General features: G+C 41.4%; 2 protein-coding genes and 2 long non-coding RNA genes across 5 annotated transcripts in view; 2 read left to right on the plus strand and 2 right to left on the minus strand.

The window, feature by feature from the left end:
* Positions 1–68: 68 nt before the first annotated feature.
* LOC124335777 (carboxypeptidase A2-like) lies at positions 69–2,221 on the plus strand. The gene is made up of 9 exons (XM_046789238.1): positions 69–292; positions 374–586; positions 652–748; positions 828–1,031; positions 1,107–1,217; positions 1,328–1,453; positions 1,516–1,683; positions 1,766–1,848; positions 1,908–2,221. The coding sequence occupies exons 1-8, from the start codon at positions 84–86 to the stop codon at positions 1,820–1,822; spliced, it is 1,185 nt and encodes a 394-aa protein (XP_046645194.1). The 5' UTR covers positions 69–83; the 3' UTR covers positions 1,823–1,848; positions 1,908–2,221.
* An 81-nt stretch (positions 2,222–2,302) lies between these two features.
* Positions 2,303–4,971, minus strand: LOC124335781. Its single transcript, XR_006916912.1, has 3 exons — positions 4,753–4,971; positions 4,498–4,589; positions 2,303–4,310 (listed from the first exon to the last, which is right to left on the minus strand). It is a non-coding gene; the product is annotated as an uncharacterized LOC124335781 (long non-coding RNA).
* Positions 4,972–9,531: 4,560 nt separating this feature from the next.
* On the plus strand, positions 9,532–19,622 carry LOC124338526 (protein drumstick-like). Of its 2 annotated transcripts, none has more exons than XM_046792612.1 (4): positions 9,532–10,045; positions 17,026–17,221; positions 17,313–17,419; positions 18,638–19,622. In XM_046792612.1, the coding sequence occupies exons 2-4, from the start codon at positions 17,108–17,110 to the stop codon at positions 18,690–18,692; spliced, it is 276 nt and encodes a 91-aa protein (XP_046648568.1). In that variant the 5' UTR covers positions 9,532–10,045; positions 17,026–17,107; the 3' UTR covers positions 18,693–19,622. The 2 variants fall into 2 exon arrangements, with proteins under 2 accessions (XP_046648568.1, XP_046648569.1); XM_046792613.1 differs by having other exon boundaries at positions 9,533–10,045; positions 17,977–19,622.
* Positions 14,435–21,255, minus strand: part of LOC124338528 — a 47,319-nt gene continuing 40,498 nt past the window's right edge. Inside the window, exon 3 of the long non-coding RNA XR_006917862.1 lies at positions 14,435–16,614. This is a non-coding gene — a long non-coding RNA (uncharacterized LOC124338528). The remainder of the gene's footprint in view (positions 16,615–21,255) is intronic.

Genomic DNA, 21,255 nt, shown 5'->3' on the forward strand with positions numbered 1-21,255 from the left:
AACGTGAACTACTGCACTAAATATTTACAGACTTTTCCTAGATAAAGTTGGAAATGTTTACCGTCTCGTTTGAGCGTAAGATAATGATAGCATTACCCACGTCTCAATGTACAAAAATAATATCAGTCAGTGCAGCATTGTGTTTTACTACCAATCTGAAAACGATTGAGGGTTTTCAGTTAGTCCTGCTCAGACTTCTGCCGTTAACGATGCAAGTTCTACAAGTATTTTGTTTACTAGTGGCCTTAGGGCTTGCTGCCGCGACCTTACCAGAAACTGTTGATTACTCTGGGTAAAAATTTTCAATTTTCTTCTTTAAAAATAGATAACCAAAACAGTACCAATAAAATATTTTGGTTGCAATTTTACATAGACATAAAGTGGTCAGTATTTTACCAAAATCCAAAGAGAATGTTCAAATGCTAGAAAGCTTCGAGCGCAAAGGTTTGATCAAATATTGGACACAGCCATCCGGATTGAACCGCTTCGCATCCATTCAAATATCTGCTGGTAATTTTGAACTGATATCCAAGATTTTAGCTGAGCAAGGGTTGAGTCCGACCATCCTTATCGACAATATTCAAGAGTAAATATAAATGATACGATGTTTATCCAGACAGATCAAATTTCATTCACTTTGCTTTTTGATAGGCTAATTGAAAAGCAAAACAGTGAAATTCGTCAACGCCAAATTAAAAATGCGAACAACCGGGCTTTTGATTTCGAAAACTTTCACGTTTACAGCGAAGTAATCGAATAAGAATAGAAAAAAAAAACGTGATCAATCAACCATAAAAAAATTAATATCGAATTACGTTTGTTATTAGTTGTTGGCATTCATGCAAGAAATGGCTACCAATAACTCTTTGGTGACTTATTCCGTCATTGGACAATCCTACGAAGGTCGCGACATTGGACAAGTTGAGGTTCGAACCGGAAGTCCTGGTGTCAAACAGATCATTTTCTTGGAATGCGGAGTGCACGCCAGAGAATGGATCACAGAGTCTACATGCATTTGGATTTTTGATCAAGTCAGAAAACATAGAGCCGATATTTTATAATATTTTATCAACGTGGTATTAATAGGCACCGTTACTAAATTACAGTTAGCCAGTGGATATGGCGTCGATCCCGAAATTACCGCATTAGTAGACAAATACGACTGGATCATTGTGCCAACTTCAAACCCAGATGGATACGAGTATTCATGGACATCGGTATGAAAAAGCTGGGTTTTAAGATGCTCAAATATGTAGCAATAATCAACTCAAATAGCCCTTCAAAGGCATCATAAACTCATTAGTTAAATAAATAATTGTTTCTTAAGGATCGCCTCTGGAGGAAAAACCGAGCCCTTACAGACAATCCAACATGTCCAGGTGTCGATTTGAACCGAAATTACGACGCTAATTTTGGTGGTGATGGATCATCTGCGTTGGCTTGCTCGGAGACTGTACGCAAATACTTTACGAACATTTAAAAAATAAAATTTCGAAACATTTTAAATCTCTTCAGTATCACGGAGTAAGCGCTTTTTCGGAATCTGAGGCCGTAGCAATTCGCGACAGTTTGGCTGCGAACCACGGATTTGTCAAGGCTTTTGTTTCCGTTCATTCTTATGGTGGAATTTGGATGTCTCCATACGGTTATTTAACTGAACTACCTCTGGAATACGACGAAATGGTGAGTACGGTCAAAATATTAAAGACCATTCCGTTAAAATTTCAAATGAACTTAATGTATTTAACTTAATTTTCTCTGGTAGTATCGAGTCATGGCAATTGGGTGTGAGGCTATCACTAACCTACGGAACTCCTTTTGAATATGCCAATGAAGCAGCTATCTTATGTACAAAAAAAACTGGCCAAATTAATGGAATTCAAAGTTATTGATTATGTTCATTTCAGATTTGACATCAGGAACTACCAGAGATTACGCCTATGTCGGTGAAAATATTATTTACGCGTACACGATCGAGACGCGTGGAATGGCTTACGGATTTATCCCTCCACCGAGGGAAATCTTAGTCACGGCTATTGAAACCTGGAATGGCATCAAGGCTATGGCCAATAACCTGTTGTAATTTGCCAATCGCGTTCTTTTACTGTGTAGTCACGCATGAACAACATGATTTTTCCGTTTAAAAAAAGAAGCAGTATTTAGTCCGGGTTGGTTCAATCAACTTAAACATAGTAATAAACGAGTATATTCTCACATCGCATTCGTTTGTTCATATTAATGATAGACGGGGATTTGAAACCAATTTAATCAAAATGAATTCTAGGAATAAGTTAATTGCAGTTTGCAGTCGCACAGAAGTATTAACTTCCGATTAATCTTTTGAGTTACCATAGTCAAAACTTTCAAAGGTCGTGACATTGGACAGGAATATTATTCGAGCCGGAAATACTAATGTCAAGCAGGTTATCGTCTTGTTTTTATGCGGAATACACACACACCCAAAAGCGGTTTTAAGACGAGTAACGCGTACGCAGTTAAGACCAAACCAAAATTAATCGTCAATCGACTCTTATTACACTTTGTCGCGTCAGCGTGAGTGGGTCAAAATTCTAAACAGAGACAAATCTAATTCCCAGCGGACTAGAAAATAATATTGATTCAAACAGTTTTGATTTTTTCTTTTTAAAAACAAATAAAATTTTTTATATTATTTTCTCATTCACGAAAAAAATAATACTCAGCGTCTAAAGTGCAGTACTACTTTAACTCAAAAGGTGGCGTTTTGGCTTTTCAAAAAATCACGCGCGGTCGTAATCGTAGTTCTCTGTTACCCAAGCACAAGTATACATAAACACTAAATACACTATGTAGAGCAAATATGGCCATTACTTTGAGTGCCATAAACGGTAAACATTGTAATGCGTCATTAGAGTCATTAGAGAGTTGCGCTTCCCCAAGAGATTTTTAAAAAGATTGTGTGCCAAGAAAGAAGTTTTTCGCTTTTTTTTTAGTATTTAATCCAACGATAAAGCAATGTCCCATAAAATGCACAAAACGAAAAGTGTAGGATTAAGTCTCAATCGACATCGCCTAATCTAGAAAGAACTTCATTCTGCGCTAATGTTTTCATTCATTGTCGTGTACAATAGTTCACTCGAGTTCATTAGTCGACCATGATGGACCTACCAATAATGTCTTCCACATTTGGCTAAATTGTTACTTGGAAACTAGTAATTAGGACAAAATACCGTAAAATCAGCTTGATTTGGACTGAATGATCTCTGCCCCAAATTTTTACCATAAGAGACGGTGAAGACCAGAGATCGGGAACGGTGCGTCATTCACTTGATAACTGATACCCGTACGTAAATGCTGTGCATGCCGTTTCGAAAAAAAAAAAAAAAAAGTAAAGGCCACCATGAGTCAACCCATGGCTATACAGACTCTACGATTAATTATGGAGTCAGAGAGGTCGTCGTACGAAAATTGCCAATTCATGGTTTTACGACCCCAAAAATTCACATTCAGGCAATAAACAACCAATGATTTCGATCTCAAACTTTTCTAGGCAAATCGAACGGAAAGAATCAAAAGAAAATTGAACAGCTCAAATTTCTTTTGAAAAAATATTCAATAAAAGAATACAAAATCCCAAATCGTTACACTCTAATTAAAAATTTAACTTTGTTTAAAAAGGTTATTTCCCACTATCATAGACAGTGTAGGAAGAATACAAGTCGTTTTAAGACATCACATTAGATGAAAGGAACGCTTAGCCTTTTTAAAGATTTCACACAAACCTCCAATAACGAGGAGGAGCCAGTGGTGTCGGTGTGGCAGGTTCTGTGGTAAAAAAAAATGTCTAGCTGCACTTCGCATTTATGAAGTGTTTAAAGTTCAAATCTTTTTGAATTTGATTGTTTACCCACAGACACAATTGTAAGGTACAAAACCGGGCCTGTCTGCAGTCGTTCTACAAATGAGTTTTTTAATGAACCCTAACTGAGGCAAGAAAAAACAGCTCCAGTCTAGCTCAGAAACAATCGTACTCCGTACTATGTCACGATTTACAATCAACGCCATCAAATATATAGTAGAAAGGGAGCATAGAGAAACATTTTTCCTACCTCTAAGCCTGGGAAATCGGCCAGGCATCCCCAAGTGCTCCATCAGCAGAAAAGTTGAATACACCATCAGGAGGGACAGAGAAAAGGGCCTCAGACTCGTGAATACACCCACACTCACATGGGTGTACACGAGGACAGAGAGGATTTACAGAAAGGGGAAGAAGAGATCCGTAACTCGACCGACATTGATAGGTTCTCTCAATCAAAGGGGATGTTGTTTATCTAAATAAAAAATAAAAAATGGATTACGAAAAATGTTGACAGAAGCAACAAGTAAGGGAAGTTGAAAATGACAATGGATGAACCCTAATTGGTAATAAACAAGAAAATTTAAGGTTGCATTTATTCAACTCATGCAACATTAAAATATCTAGCAGATCACAGGAATAAAAGTAACGAAAATTATTACCCAAGTGATGATACTGAGATTGTTGCAGATGACAGGTCAACCACAAGTAAAACTCTTGTGGTTATGATGGCTGGCAGGCTGAGGCCTCAAATCTGCACAAAGAAAAAGGTTACATATAGTGCAATCAAACTGCCTTACAAATCTAGTCACCGACTCACTGTCGTCTAACATTTCTCAAATTTGGAACAGGTTTACCCAGGTCTTTTATTTACACTCCCATAAACATTATATATCTGTATTCTTAGTTCTATGTACCTGTCAAACAGCATGGAGTGTGTATTAAGCAACTCTTTAAAGAGACGACTAAAGTTGACGTGACGACCACATTTTTGTTATTGTATTTGTTGTGCAATTTTTCTTCGCAGCCCACGTATCATTCCGTTTTCTTTGTAAACTTAAACTTCGTTTCATTTTTACTTTAGGTGCACTGAGTACTCGCCAATCTAAGACCTTAAACTTCCTGACTTCCGTCTCTTTTTCAAAACTTGTTAAACAGAACGACAGCAGACGACACTAATCTTCTAATTTAGCCATTCTTGATTCTTTTGAATTCTTCAGATATCGATAGAAAAAATAATAAAAAATCGACCCCTCTTCTAATTAATTAAACCGATCAAAAGGATTAAAACGGTTTTCTAACCAACGCTTGAGATTATTTAAGTATCAAATAGTTGTTGTCATCAAGTAACTCTGAACCCCCCCAGATCCCTCCCCCTACCACAGCTAAGATAAAAGTAAAAATTAGCGCGATACCCGCATAAATTACTTTTAGACCGAAACCGACACAATAAAACTCTCCATTTATTCTTAAATAGATTCCGTTCCTAGTTATAAGGGTCCATCTCTCCGGTAATTAGATAACGCATATGACGCTGATGACTTCACTCTGCAATATTCAAATAATTTTACTACAAAACAACCAAGTTCTATTTCGTCAGCCAGCGTGAGAAATTATCCTGAATTTTGTCGCCTTGACGCAAAAGCTTTAAGGTACTGTTGACTTCCGCACGGTTAGCGGTTTGTAATTGGGGATCATAAAACGAAGATATCAAGTCCTAAAGATGACGACAGTTAAATAGCTGGACAGCTGTTCACTGTAAATAACCTAGAATTCGTATCTCTATAAAGTTTTATTTATTCTAGCTGGAGAGTGGGGCATATCTCAACTTTGGTACATTATGTAAATTTTCTACCCCGTCATTTTTGTTCGATTCCACAGGCCGAAGCTCCGTAGGTCCATCCCAGCCGCCGGAACTAATGGAATGTCAATTCATCACGAGCCGTGAAAGAATATAAGGCCAAGGGATGATGCATGACGAAAGAAATCGAAAAAGGGCAGCAAAGAAAATTCTTTGCGTCACTTCTTTATTACAATTAAATCCCTTTTCCATATCCTTTTCCATAGGGTGGATCGGCCAACTCTTTCATTCACCTCCACATCACAATTAACTCAATCTCATAAAAAGTTGGTTGAGGATTAGATTAATATCAAATATAATCGCAGTTCAAAAGGATGCTGAAATTGCTGATAGATTGGTGATAAAAGTGTTTGTTTTTTCCCACTCTAACGGCCAGTTTAATACATTAGCGGGTGGACGTGTCCTGTCAAATTCATGGGGGTCGCCAATCCCGACGTTCCAGATTGTTTTGCTAATGTCTATTCCGTGTCTTGTACAAGTCTGGTAGATAAAAAAGAAAAAGAAAAAAAGGACTTGGGAGGATAAGACAAATAATTCAATATGCGCACTGTATCTTTCAGGCAGTTTCGAACGAGATGCGAGTCAATATTGCAACTATTTCAGCTAATAGCCTGTGCTATCTTCGATTAGTGCTTTCAATTTTATCGGTCAGTCAAAAAAGGCAAGCGTCTTCACTTCTTTCCTTTTTCTTTTTTCTTTTCTTCTCTTTTTCAAACTGTTGGACAACTGTTGGACTTGCCCAAAAGCAAGATAACGACAGCGGAAATGTGTCACTTATGGCTTGCGGACGTGACGTGATAACCTGGACGTTGCGTTTCCTCGGCGGTAGTTTACAATTTTACGACAGTCAACAGGCCGCTGGACATCCGCCGACCGAAATCACACGGGGAAAGGTCACCGAAACGCGTCAAATAGACCGTAAAAAAATACATATATCTACGTAACGTCATTGAAAAACATTTGGGCTTAGAGCTCTAGGCAGCCGTCACATAAAGATAATGCCATCAATCTGCCGAGCACTCTGAAACCTCTTTTGATTGGCTTCCTGCCTTGATTGTTAATAGCATTTATACTACAGTAGAACACTTCTCGTCTTGGAACCTCGTCGGGAATCTGCGCCTTGGCTCACGTCATTATTGCTCTCGTATGTAGGTCGAAAAAGGGGAGTATTTCGTTCGTTCGGTTGGAAAAGAAGCAAGTGGTGGGACATTAATTTCCCGATAACCATTCAATTTGGTGATCGTCTATACTTAAACAAGATTTATCCTTGGCTGAAATTCTTTTGCCGAGTCGTGACAGACACATACTTGAGAAGGTAGTTTGGGAAAATATGTTTGGCATCCGGCACAGCACACGGCGGTGAATGAATCAACAGAGGAAGACAGAAAAGAAAAGAAAGAAAAGAAAAAGGGAATGCAAAGCGGTGGGCGGAGCGTGCGTGTTTACCTGGACGAACGGGAGTGAGGGCATGCGTGAGACGGTGTTGCGTCTTGGGCGAAGGGCGATTCCTCAACTTGATTGGACCCCGCCAACCAATGAGAGGACGTCGGTGAAGGGAAGGAGAGAAGAAAAAAGGTGGGTGGCGTAGGCAAGAGGTGGAGCCCCTTCTCTTTCGCGTCCGTCCGTCCGTCCGTCCCGAGCGCCTCAGCAGCCGATGGAACGCAGGGGGCTAACCCGCAGCCAGCAGGGAACCCCAACTCCTGTTCGGTTCCCACGCTTTCCCAAGTTACGTACTTGTATCTACGTCTCCCTTCCACTATAGCCCGGCTCTCTACAAACATCTCATAGACTCTCTCTCTCTCTCTTTCCTATCTATCTATCGGTTCTCCGAACTCCTCCTTTTCTTCATCTCCTTCTATTCGCTCTATCTATCTATCTATCTCTCATCCAAGAAAGAGAGAGAGAGAGAAAAATCATAATAATATTAGAAGATGTATGACAAACCTGTTTTGGGGTTTCTTTTTCTTTTTTTTCCTCCTCTTAAAAAAAACCTTCGCTCCACTACCTGACTGGGTGCGATGTCTTACCTGCGCGTTCAAGTCTCGTGCGACCGTGGCCGCCGTAATTATCGACTGGAACGTTCGAATGGAATGCTGCGCTGCAATGCGATGGGGCGAATGATGGGCGAAAGGTGGAGGCTATCAATACGCACCGGGGCAGGGCCTCTCCTCTTTCTTTTTCTTTTTCTCTTTCTCAACAATCCACCGAGAAGAGCATTCATCAAACGCCAATTGGTGCCAACACACAGCACACAAGACATCCACACATACACCCCTCCCTGATGGCGTTCAATGTCTCTCGGCAAGGGTCGTAAACACGCCACAAAACATCAGTCCCGAAAGAAGAAGAAGAAGAAGAAGAAAAAAACCAGTCGATAAACATTCCCAGTGGATAGACGAAACGAAACGAGTATAAATAATAATCAAAAGGGCATTCCGCGGCGAATGCGAGAGCGAGAAAAAATGAAAAAAAAGTTGCATCCCACGAATCGACGAACGTGTCGTGAAACAAATCAGCTTTGTCTGGCTGTCGGTTCCACTGACTGCGGCATATTATTCGTCTCTTCATTTTCACGACACCGGTGTGTATACGATCTGTTGAAAAGAATCCAAAAATATTACACGTACGTCTATTTGACGAGGGACTTTTAAAAAATAAAATAAAATCCTATCACAAAAAAAAAAGAAAGAAAAAAAGCCCTTGAAATTCATGTGAACGTCGTGAGTCGGTTCGGTCCGTGTTGATCGTCAAGGCAACACACTTTTTGTCGGGAATCAATCGTGGAGACGCGGTCGGTATGAGGGCAATTTTCACGTCGCAGGCCCCGCGCTTCGCGCACCGGCGATGAACACAATCATCGGCTTTGATTATCCACGCGCGTTATCGCCTCCCGTCACGATAGCGCACGAAGTGTGAGAGTCAACGTCACCGTCACGTACTTGTATTTATACATACATACATACACACACACACAGACACTATATAATATTACTACACGTCTATACAGCTAATTCAATAACCGAATATTCCTTCTTTTTTCTTGTTCTTTTTGTTTTGGACTTTTTTATCACGTTTCAATTCTTTTCTTCTTTTTGGATGCTGTCATTGTCCAAAGACACGACGAGATAACGACTCGATTTGTGATAAAAATAATATTAAAAAATCGAGAAGTAAAAAGAGAAAAAAGAAGAAAAAGAAAAAATCTTGTAATCAACCAAGGCGGCGTTTGATATTTCATTTGGCACTCTGGTGTGCAGGCTTGAAAAGGCAAGAGAGTCTAAGGCGTATAATAGCATATTACGCTCAACTGAGCCATAAAGTCCCGAGTCGTAAATCCGGAATCACGACGTGCGATAAACGAGTGACGAGAGAATCAGACACACGAAAAAAAGAGGAAAAGAAAAAAAGAAAAGAGTGTGAGAGAGACAGAGCGAAGAGCGTGAATCGTTGTCTTCGTTCGCCCCCAAGATCACGGAAGTCAATCGGGAAATTTGGCATGCAAGGCTGCTTCGGTCGCTGGACCAAACAGCCAACACGCGTCGATGGCGGCTGTGAGAAACTTGAAAAACAAAAAGAACAACACATGGGCAGTGTGTGAATCGATGGGAGAGAAGGGGAAGGCGAAGAAGAAAACAAAAGGTGGAGGAGGTGAGTTAAGAGCCAGAGAAAGGTGGAGGCGGTGGTGGAGGTGGAAGTGTGGCCGCTGTTGGGCCATAGGATGGAGATGAGGTGGCAAGGGGGTGGGCCTTGTGTTCTATGGGAAATATCGCTGGTGGAAACCAAAAGAAGAAAAAGGCGAGAGACTGGTGTATATCCAGAGTGCCGGAACGAGAAATTCCAGGCAGAATCTCAGCACTCGACGACTCGACCGTGTTCATCGCAGACGCGTAGTGCGCAACCGCTTGCAGCCAGCGCCCAGGCCACATTCAAAAGTCTCGTGTAGAAGCCCCTTAGAAGCTACTTGTCACCTTTTACAGAGAGAGAGAGAGAGAGCCCTGTGTACCGTGTGAGAGAGAGAGAGAGAGAGAGAGAGAGAGAGAAAAAGAGGGAGGTACCAAATAAAAAGAGAAGCCTCCTCCTCCTTGCATACCTCCCTGCCCACTTTTATATCTCAGAGAAGAGCAGCGGTGGGGTTTTCGGCTGTGGAAGTACACCTTGGCTAAAGCTTCTCGACGTGGCTGTGGAGAAAAAACGCTAGAGCCCCCGAACCGTGTGTCTCCCTTTTGTCGCTTATGGTCAACGCATTCATTCGTTGACTAACTGTCTACTCGGTCAGCAGCAACTACAGCAGCAGCTACAGCTACATCAGCAGCCAGCCACCAGATCGCCACCGCCAGCCCCAAACACACGTAAGTCTTTTTCACTCGAGTTTTACCCAATTAAACAACACTATTGTGTACTTAGAGTAGGATCGCATACTGGCTCTTGGGTATATAGTAACTGTAGTTCATCTTCGACAATTGATTTATCGCAGTACTGGTTATTGCGTCTCTTTTGATTTGACAGAAAATGGTGGAATTTTTTAACTGGATTTTTTTTTTTACTTGAGGTTTCCTTGGCCAGTTATCCGTTCTTATAGTGTTTGAAAATAGAATCCAATATCAGTGAAAACTACAAGATTATGCGCTTTGATCACTCAGTTAATCGAGGCTTGTGATTGATTTAGAAAATTTAATTTCAAAAATTGAGCGTGATACAGAGTTACACAAGAGGCCTAAAACAGTTCTAATAGGACGTTACGGAAATTCCGATAATCAATCGGCTCAAATGCACGTTATCGAGAATCAACCCCAAAATTGAGATTTCCTATGATGATTTAGTAGAGAGAAATAAGGGATAAGAAAACCACACGCGTATTAAGTGGCACGCTTCTCAAATTAATTGTATGGGTTTATCCTGGAAAACTACGGTCCCCAATTGGCCGTATATAATTTGACCAAAGGAAAAGAGAAAAAGAGAGGGGGAAGAAGAGAAGCATATCAGAGGACCTAAAAGTGTGCTTATAAGAGGGCTGAGCGCGCGTGTAAAAGAGAAGTGATGGGTAAGACAGGTAGCAGCTCGGCAGCCCTACAATGGCCAAAGGGGCCCGGAGTGGTGGCACGCGGTAGCTCTCAACTCTCATGGCTCGCTCGCAGCACGGTAGCCGTCGGAGGATATTAGACTTTTCGACGGCACCCAGCCGATCGCACGGCAATGCCACCAGCGGCAACCACCCTCACTCCAAAAATATTTCACCTAGAATTTTCCTAGCCAGCATTTTTCACGCTGAATCTCGATAGATGCACAGGGAAATCATTTGTTTATTAATTCAACATTTGGTGAATGTCGAAAGTAACCCAAAAGTTAGGTGATGGGAAAACGCGCTAGAATCGCCAATCGATTTCTGAGCGAACGGTCAATCATTTCGCGGGGAAATTAAAATATAATTTTGAGATGATGTGGGGACTGATGGGAACGGATCGCAGCATCCGAGGGAGGAATGCGCGGCAGAGAAAATTAGAGGGCACGAGGGGGGTGGCGGCCTTTGCGTGTTTTACCCGAATACGGCCGTTTGTAAGGCAAACAAGGCAAGAAAGAACGCGGCCATAATCATTTCCCTGTTGTTTTTGAATGAAATTGTCGGAGCCCCAAACAAAACAACAACAAAACATCGTACCGACTTTTAAAGCGCGCGCGCGGTCCGGCGGTAAACCAAAAAAAAAGTCCCAAGAGAACAAAATAGAACAGCAAGGCACACAAGAAGAAAAAGAAGAGGATTCACTACCGCCACACGCGGCGTCTGTTAGTTTTATCGGAAAATAACAATAGGAGAATCCTTTTGTCAGTTCAAAACTGCTCTTTTCAGTTTCTCAAAAAGGCCTTTTTCAGTTTTCTTACCTCTAAATTGATCGCGTTCCGCCTACAATTGCTTTTGTGTGTTTGGGCGCTCAGGTTTTTTGTTCCACTCTTTGAAATACAAAATACGGACGAGAGAGAGAGAGAGAGAGACTGGGCGACACACAACATAAAGTTGTCTGGACGGTTTTGTGCCGAGGCCCCATCATTCCCGGCGATTGGGCAATTCTAATAATATCGCCGCTAAAGACTTTACACAACAAAGATTTTCTCTCCCGTTAGCGTCTGGGAACAAGTTAAACGAGGGAGTTGAGAGGGATGAAAGCGAAATCATGTTTTTTCTATGCAGATCGATGCCACCCCCTACACACTTTGTTTTCAATAGAGAACTCATATCTTTTTTGGGAAATTTTTATTTCTTCTCGACTCGGATATATAGGTATTTCAGCCGACCCCTTTCTTTTCTTTTTTTACCTTTATTTTCGACGAGAAAGACAAAATAGATGTTCGACTCGTCCGCGCTAGTGGCCTGATGAAGCGGAAAGAGAGTGGGCGGTAAATGTGTGCTGCATGTAGGAGTTTTCTCTCTCCATTTCTCGTCTTATTCTCGAGCGTTTAGGCCGCGTTTTGACCTCTTCGACTACGTTCAAAACACCCAAATCTCACAAAAAAGACAATGCTCTCCATACCCATAGAGTGTTTGCCTATGCGGACTCTTGTCTATCTCTATAGAGAGGGAGAAGGGAGATATTTAAAGAAATAAAAGAGAGATTTGTATGGATGGAGGGGAACCAAAGGGTCGACCAGCAAAGCTGTAATTACTAACAACAACAAAAGTTGAAAATGTGGGTCTCCCTATCGATCTAAACACAAGGATGGGTATGAGCATACAGTACCCACTATACAACACAGATCTTGCCCGCCATCCGAAATGCAAGTTCGGATGCATTCCACAAGAGTCTAGGGGGCTTTCTCCTCCGGCCAGCGCGGCGGAGGAGTGAATGCATTATATTATGACTCTATTCCTCTTTCTCACGCTTCCCACACAACAATACCTCCCACTATTTCCTCTGGACGGAAAGGAACTCTTGGCTTCTTCTCACAGTTCCATCTCCTTTCTCAAGCCTCCGACCCTCCTGCTCCTCCTAGGAATCGGCACACCCACGGAGCTGCGTCCCACATAGCGTCGAGAGATAGGAAGCCGCTGGTTTTTACAACAGAGAAACAGATCGGCTCTCGATTTGCGAATGCGAGCAAACATGTTGGTTATTAGAGGGACGCCGAAATAGTTTGAAATAAGCCGAGACCAACTTTTTTCGGCGTGGAATATCGATTCGTGTTTATGCATTTATTTATTTATTTTGTTGGTTTATTGGGAAGAAACACATTCTACTGGGACGACAATAACAAAAAAGTCTACAGGGTCTTTAAGCCGGTCACGGCTGTCGCTTTTGGCTCCAAGCGACTTGAATTGGTTCCGCTGGCCATCTGACAATCCGCCTGTTCGTCCAATAATAAAAATAAAATAAAACACCAAAAACCCAGCCCAAAAAATCGCCCTTGTGTCCGACACACGGCGACGACGCCCCGACCGAAAAATCCAAACGGGCCGTCGCTCGACCCGCAGCAACTGTTTTGCCAAAAAACTCGCAGTCGTTCCTCTTTATGACACCCGACGACAGACGACGGGTATCGTTCGAGCGGGTCTATCAAGATCGTGGGCGCGCGCGTGTGTCGGCTCCGACATCAGTTTCCCTTTTTAAAACCATTAAAAAAATACAACTCAAAAACTCGAAAATTATTTTTTTTTCTCCAGCCCTTCCATAAAAACAAACTAGTTTGTATGCGTGTGTATATACGACCGGCCGTTGTCTCGTGTTATGTCCAGTGACTTTCAAAGGTGGAAAAAGAAATGAAAAGTTGCTGCTGCTGCTGTGGTATTTCGCGGAAATGGCCGCAAAAAATCGTTTCATTTTTCACGGTCGCTTTTTTTGTGTTGTCGTCGTCTACGAGGGTGAAACTTGTTACGACTGGGCAGAGTTCATTGACTTTTCCAAAAAATTTTTGTTGCGTATGGGCTATGGGGTGTGGACTGGACACGAGTTGAGCAAATTTTTCAAACAGAGGGAAAAAAAACCCGCCACTAAACGAATCTTTTCTTCGCATTGGTTGAAATCGTAAAAATAAGAAAGATTGGAATTCAAACAAAAATGTTTGGCTGTCCGAAAGAATTGTCTGTCAAAAAGAGCTGCGAGTGTCTTTTCTCCCCCGCTTACTTTTCTTCGGTTCAAGAAACTCTTCGGCCTCGTGCCTCGCCATATATCGCGAGTTGGCAGACGACCGGTCGTATACTGGAACAATATAAGAAAAACGACTTCGTTGGGGGCTCCACAGTATAGTATTGTCCAACCAAAAAAATTTCCAATAGTAAAAAAAAAGATGGAATTTAAATAAAATGAATAAGAAGAGTTGGCGATGTGGGGTGGAATGGACCGTTACGCAGATGGCAATGGCAGCAGCCATCATCACGGCAACGCTATAACAGAAGCGACAGCCAAAGCAATACGGAAAAGAATTGTTAAAGCAGGTGGAAAAATTGACTGTGTGCTATTTCCTTCGAGGGTTGGGTCCGCATTATAACGGGTTGAGTCCTCTCTCCGTCACACAAAAAATGCAGCTAGAGACGATATGTTTTTCCGCAGAATGGAAAAACATACGTATCTCTGTCCAGCAGCATTTGCTTAAGCCCTTTTCTTCGGCTCCTCACAAATGTCTTGTTGTTTCGGCCGTTTTTTTTATTGGACGCGCGATTGCCCGCAACCTGCGCTCGACCCTTTAGCGAAAAAGAAAATCAACCGCAGCTCCTTTTTTCTTTTTTTTTTCGCTTCCCTTTTTTGGTGTGGTTTGCCACACAAGCGATCCGAGTCAAGGATTTTATTTCGAGGCTATGGCGGCCCATGACAAACTTGCCTAAAAAGATAGCGTCGCCATTCTCTCTCGCCAGCTCCTATTTATATATTGCAGTCGGTTGTGTCTGCACACACACTCCTTGTTTTTTGGTAGAGAGACCAAGGAGGGGCAATATATAGGACACCTTTTATTCCTACCACAATGGAGAGAGAGAGAGAGATAGGCACACACCTTTGATTAGGGTTATCCGCGCACCACCCTCTCTCTCTGTTTGGATCCTTTGACATCCGTGTGGCAAAGGAAAACACACACACACAAAGAGGAACACAACGGAGAAAAGGAGGAGGAGGATACGGTGCCTGCCAATATTTGCGCTTCCCAAAGTTGCTTCTTTAGCCTCGCGGCTTTTGAAGGTTTCGTTTCGTCCTTGTTTAAAGCGAAACGCACTTAAAAATACAAAACATTCTCAGCCAAAAAAGAAGAGAAGTTTCCTTTTTTTTCTTTCCTAACTTTCCGACGTCTCAATTTCACCGTCCAGACATAACAGACAGACAAACAGAGAGAGAAACAAGACGGGCCGCAATTTATTTTCTCCGGGAAGAAGATTCTCCCCCCTTAAAGAATAAAAAGGCTCATGTTCCTTCTCTCAATTGAATTTGATTAATGTTACGTCTTTTTGAGAGAGAGAGAGAGAGAAAAAAAGTGAAGAAGTGAATGCGACAAACACCGTCAGAGGTGGGCGGGATATATTGGAGAAGGGAGGCTTGGAAAGCAAAACCCCAAATGAAGAAGAAGATGGACCGCCAGTTAATTGAATCTCATCCTCTCGTTTAGGACCGGCTCTTTTTTTTTTCTTAACTTCTACCCAATTTTCCCACGCGCGTTTATACTCTCAAACACATAGTAGAGACAGCGTATGTGAGGCTGGAAGGAAGAAGTAAAAAATAAAAATAAAATAAAGAAGAAAAAAAGGCTGCTCCGGACGATTGATGGAAAGTGAATGGTAAGAGGGGGAGGGCTAAGGGTAAAGCATTCCAGAGTTTCGAGGGCTCCCAGGCCAAGATATATAGGCGAAGAAGAAGAAGAAGAAGTGGTGGTGGCGGTTAGATGACCCTACACCACCACCCACTACCCAATCTGAAATTCCCCAGCTCCTCGATTCTGACATTTTTATGGCAACTCGCTGATTATATTTCCAGCGCGCTCTTTAGCGTTCACCTGACGGAATCGAAACGAATTCATCGGCTATCAACGCTCTCCCCTCTGCCTTCACAACCTCACCACCCCAACGTATAAAACCAGAGCACATTTTTCATGAAATGAATCGAGAAACGAAAGAATAACACCCCCACCCCCGAACCTTGCGTATATAAAATATTCCAAGATATTCCAGACAAAGTTGATCGCTGTGTAACACGTTAGTAAAAAATGAATAACACACAATTCTCCTCCCCCCTCTTCCTGCAGGTGTAATCCATCAGCCGGGGGACTTGTGCCAGCCCATCTGATGGTGGGCAAAAGTAGAGAGAGAGAGAGAGAGGCTGGACATGAATTGTCAGCAATCAATGACGGGGTGTTTACCTGGCCGTATCATTAAAAGAGAAAATAAGCAGAACACACAAACTGATTGCGCATGTCTACACCGAGTCAATGTTTTTTAGTCAGAAAAGACATCCGATGATCGATGGGTGGGAAATGAGTCGCCGTTGGGCAGGAAATTCATCACACAGAGACTCAAAAGGCTCCGCCATTCTCAATTTGGGTGTTTTCTTTTCTTCAAAAAAAAAAAACGATCGCCTCTTCAAAAGTTTTGGGTTTCTTAAGAACCCCCCAAAAAACAAAGCAGAAAAAATAAAATAAAATAAAAAAACAGTTGACCAAAGGTGGCAAAGGTGTGTCTCCTCTGGTGTCAGTTTCCGCTCCGGCACCTCAAGTTTCTATAACAGCAATCGGAGGATATCCTCTGTCTCTTATACTCACTTATATACTTTGCGTTCCGGGTGGAGTTTGGAGTGGCCGAGACGCGAGCCAAGAATTACACACTCTTCTTCCTCCCATTGATTGGAAAGGAGGATACGGAGGGGGGGTTGAGTGGTTTGTGTCTGATGGGTCAATGTTTGACTTCCGCCTCTCTTGTTGCATTTGGCAAACCACCGGTCCTCTCGTCCTTCTCCTGTTTCAACATTTAAGCATAGAAAAGTTAAATCTACGTATAAGGGCTTAGGGCATTGTAGATATTGTCTAGGTATACAGTACGACACAACAGTAAAGGGAAGGAAGAAGAAGAATAGTCACTTGGCACCTGACGTCATCGAGTTGAGCAGGTAGAAAACGGGCAAGGGAGAAAAATTACTGGCAAACCCCCAAAACCATCAAAAGACATTCAAGCGCGCAACGATACCAAATTCGAAAAAGAAAGAAAGAAAAAAAAAAGGTTTATGACTTCTTGTCTGAATGTCTGAAGGTTTTTTTTTCTTCCTGTAGGACTAGCAAAGACATCTTCCTGGTCCTTATTTTTCCCCCCTTTTATACCAACAGCAATAGTTTTTCTAATTTTTTTTTTTCAAAATTTCTTTATTTGCAGAAGAAAACCAGTTGATTCTCTCAAGAATTTGATTGTCATTTTTCGAACGAAAAGCGCAACGAGAAACCCCCATTTTGCCAAAATGTTCGCCGTTATGCCCTACGATACTGAGGACAGGAGCGCAGCCTACAGGCGCCGGGTAGCGACTCCCCGTGCCGACTTTGTCTGCAAGTATTGCCAGCGCCGTTTCACCAAGGTAAGTCTTCACCAGCAAGGCCTTCTTGAAAAAAACCATTAAGAATCTTGCGAGGTGTAATCAACGTGTGTTATCATTTCTATCCTTTTAGGCCTACAATCTCATGATTCACGAGCGCAGCCATCGTGACGACGTCACCTACACTTGCGAGGTCTGCGGCAAAACCTTCAAGCGACAGGACAACTTGAAACAGCACAGGTAACTATAAACATACGCACTATAATCCTACACAAGTCCACATCATCAGAAACTTGTTCACTGCTGTCGATATTTTCTTTCTCTCTCTCTCTCTTTTTTCTGTCTAACTTCATTTGATACACAAAAAACCAATCAATGATCAAAGCGTGGAGCCTGTATTTACCACCTTTGATCGACAAAAAAAAAACTAACCCAAAGATTTTTCCCGTTTGTTTTCTGTTGTGAATTTACCATAGAGTCACCTGCTTATTTTGACGTTTCATTTTTCATTTTTAAAAAACAAAAAACAAAACCAAAAATCTTCACGGCTGTCTGCCCACTTTCTCTATCGCAATAAAAAAAAACCAAATCAATAAATTCTTAAAAATTCGAAATTGGAAAATTAATAATGAAAATTCTTGGAGCGATCTCGGCTCAAAGAGTCTTCGTTGACACACGACGTCCATCGAAAAACCAAAATTTCAACGTCTTGTCTTTAAAAAAAAATTAAAACCAAAATCACCAAATTCTTACGTTTAAAAACTAACTCATTTTGCATGTGTTCCTTGGTTTCGCAGGCATCGGTAGACTACTCCACCAACACACCACATAAATATGACCCCCGTTTCCGCGGCCCGCAATATACACACTGGCAATGCGCCTCTCCAGCGTCGCTACGTCGTACGTCTCTGTCTCTTTCTTTCTCTCTCTGTCTCAACTCTTTTTCTTTCTCTCTCGAACCTTTTTTCCTTCTGTCTCTGCTGGACTGTTTTTTTGCTGCTGCTGCTCTGCCTGTGACCGATTCTTTTTTTGACAACCAAATGATTTTGCTTTCGGCATGTCCCATCCAGCTGCTGCTGCTGCTTTTTACATTTTATTGCGTAGTACTATGTGCTTTTTTCATTAATTGTGTTCTCCCTTCCGGCTGCTGTGTGTGAAGAGTCTCGATCCAACTCGATGCGATGACAATAACCGCAAAAAAAACATCTCGCGATTCCAATTTTCATACTAACAGCCGATTCCGCTTTTAAAAACGAAAAAAAAAGAGCGCCCCCAGTGTTGTGTATATATGTGAAGGCTCACATCATTTTTGTGTGTTTGCTGGTGGAAACGTTTGTATAATGTCCCTCCTGAGTCTCTGATGATGCGCACCACACGATTTTCTATCGACCAAACAACAAAAAAACAAAAAAAAAGACAGCCAAACAACCAAAACGCGCTTACATTGTTTCATTGCAGAACTATCCACGGTCCCGCTTATCGCTCGACGGGCATCTACATACCGGCCATTTGAAGAGCGCGCGCTCCGCTCTCACGCCACGCTTATTCGGGAAAAATTAAAGATTCGCACTCTCGCCGCCCTCCTCCTGTTTTCTTTGATTTTTTTTTATCAATGATTTTTCTCATTCAAATCTTTTATTATTATAATTATTAGACAACAGCAAAAGTAAGAAAAAACAAACAAAAAAAAAGATAAAAAAAAAAGAATATTTTACTACTCGAAAACCCAAAACTAACCACACCCTATTCGTCTTTTTTCCTCTGAATTTCAGTTGTTTTATATGTTTTTTGTCCCAATTGATTTTTTTTCCATCGCGACAACTGACTGAAAACAAAAAAGATTTCTCATTTTTTCCACTTCTTAAAAATTCTTCCTCGATCATTTTTGCGTGTTTTGTTTTGCTGCTGTGTGTGAATGTCGTGTGCGTGTATCTGCCTTTAAAAAAACAAACAATTGCGACGGAATCCGTCCAGACTTCTGTACATTTATAACTTCTCCATATGAGAGAGAAGATGTGCCTCTGTCAATCCAATTTTCTTATAAACCCCCCAACCCTGCAATCGCATTGACTTGGTATGAAATTTCTTCTCTTAAATTCTAATTTTGTTTGATTTTTTTTGGAAAAAAATTCAATTTTCTTCTCACCCCACCCCCCATGTCGTGAGTTGCACCCGGTGTGTTGTGAGAGAGAGAAAAACGGGCGGACGGCACCTTTTCTATAGAAAGAAAAACCATTTATCCCCACTTTTTTATGATTTCTGTAATTTGGCAATGACAATTCCTCCCTTTTTTTTCCATACAAAAAACAAAGAATTAAACGAAACAAAAGAAGAGATCAAAAATGAGGCATTCCAATGAGAACAAAAAAAAAGAGAAATTTTATCTTCCCGTGGAATTCGCTACTGTATCCCATTCAAATCCAAAACGCACAGTTGGAAATTCGTCAAAAAAAAGTATACAACTTATTTTCCCAGTTTTGAAACCACAGAGTCACATTTGTTCTATCTAATTCTATCCATCATATTCTCTATAACTTTCCTTGACAAAAAGACTAGAAAATCTTTTTTTATATCGTTCGGTGTTTTTCTTTTCCTACCTTTGAAGTACCTCTCTATCCCTGTTTCCCTTTCCTTCTTCATCATCTCATCCTAGTATAAAGATGTATCGTTACTTTTTTCTTTCCCCGACAACACCAAAATCTCACTTTTCATTTTTTTTTTCTTAGCCCCGGTCTGAAAACGACCACAGGTAGCACTCGAATTGTTTATTTTTTTCTCCCCTTTTCTCCAATTCTTTATGATAGATCACACGTCGTTATTCATGTTCTCTCTCTATCTCTCCCCCTCACTCCCTTCCGTATTGGAAAATAAATAATAAATAAATCAAAGCTGACTTCTTTTTTCTCCCCACTTGTGCCTCTTTAACGTTCGGATGTTTTTTGACTCTACACGCAATATCAATCGTTTCATCATTTGATCAACCGAAAATAATAGCTTTTCCATTTCTATTTCTGTGAGTTGTATGAGTGTTTGTGTGTGTGTTTGTGTGATATTTGGGTGAATTAAGACGGTTAAAAAACAATCAAAAATAGTTTCGATTCTTTTCATTCATAAACAAACAAATCAAACAGCAAACATATTCAAATAGCCAAAAAAATTGCTGAGAGAATACAAAATACGAAGCAGGTGTAATAAAACCAACGTAGAACGTGAGAGAAGGAATCACGACCGTAAAATCTGTAAAAAATTGTAAATTCCACACCGAAGCACAAACACTCTCTCTCTCCCGACTATTTCATATCTGGGAAATCAAAAGTGGCAAGGAAACTGTTCTTTCACGCTGTTTTGCAGTTCAATAAACATCCTCTGAAGCTACGACCATATCACTGCCTAACAAACAGACACTGTCTGCAAACCTGCGTGAAAGTGGCCCTTTTATTCCAAGGGGGAAAACACGCAATCTCGCACAAAGAGAAAAAAAAAGTTATAGCCAAATAAAACGTCTTTTTTTTCACCATGAATTTCCAAGTCGTTGGTCCCGAAGTATATTCGGCCTGAAATATTTAAAAAACAAAAAAAACATCAATATTTTGATATTCAGCGTCTCTGCTGGTCTCCTACAATCCTTTTTGGTCGTGGGAAGAAAAGGAAAAGCACATCATCATCCAATATGAACTCGCCATCATCATTCCTCAAGTAGATACCATAGATACCGTAGATACATTCGGGAAAATAAGGGATTTCGAATAAAGGACGCTAGAAGGGAAATAGAGAGGGTTCAGATAGACACAACACCCGTCTCTTTCTCTCTTATTTTTAGGAACGCATCGTCTTGATATCTTTGGCTGCCTCCAACAAACACAAAACGAAGCGTGTAGAAGAGACGAATGCGTGGCCATTATGCAAAACTGGCGCGGAGGTGATGGCCGTTTGACCGAAATGCCCCGAAAAAAAGAAAGAAAAATCTCCACGGACGGGCCAACAGCATCGAGGGAGGGAGAGAGAGAGCGGATGAGAGACACACACATGTGTGTGTGTATAGAGGGAAACAACGTTTGTTGCGTGTGTGAACTGTG

This window comes from Daphnia pulicaria, chromosome 4 (genome assembly GCF_021234035.1).
Source record: "Daphnia pulicaria isolate SC F1-1A chromosome 4, SC_F0-13Bv2, whole genome shotgun sequence".
Classification (NCBI taxonomy): domain Eukaryota; kingdom Metazoa; phylum Arthropoda; class Branchiopoda; order Diplostraca; family Daphniidae; genus Daphnia; species Daphnia pulicaria.

Coding starts and splice junctions, on each gene's coding strand:
- LOC124335777 (XM_046789238.1), top strand. CDS start 84: ATGATAGCATTACCCACGTCTCAATGTACAAAAATAATATCAGTCAGT. Junction 587..651: donor CTTATCGACAATATTCAAGA/GTAAATATAAAT, acceptor GCTTTTTGATAG/GCTAATTGAAAAGCAAAACA. Junction 1,454..1,515: donor CGTTGGCTTGCTCGGAGACT/GTACGCAAATAC, acceptor AAATCTCTTCAG/TATCACGGAGTAAGCGCTTT.
- LOC124338526 (XM_046792612.1), top strand. CDS start 17,108: ATGTTCGCCGTTATGCCCTACGATACTGAGGACAGGAGCGCAGCCTAC. Junction 17,222..17,312: donor GCCAGCGCCGTTTCACCAAG/GTAAGTCTTCAC, acceptor CTATCCTTTTAG/GCCTACAATCTCATGATTCA. Junction 17,420..18,637: donor GACAACTTGAAACAGCACAG/GTAACTATAAAC, acceptor GTTTCATTGCAG/AACTATCCACGGTCCCGCTT.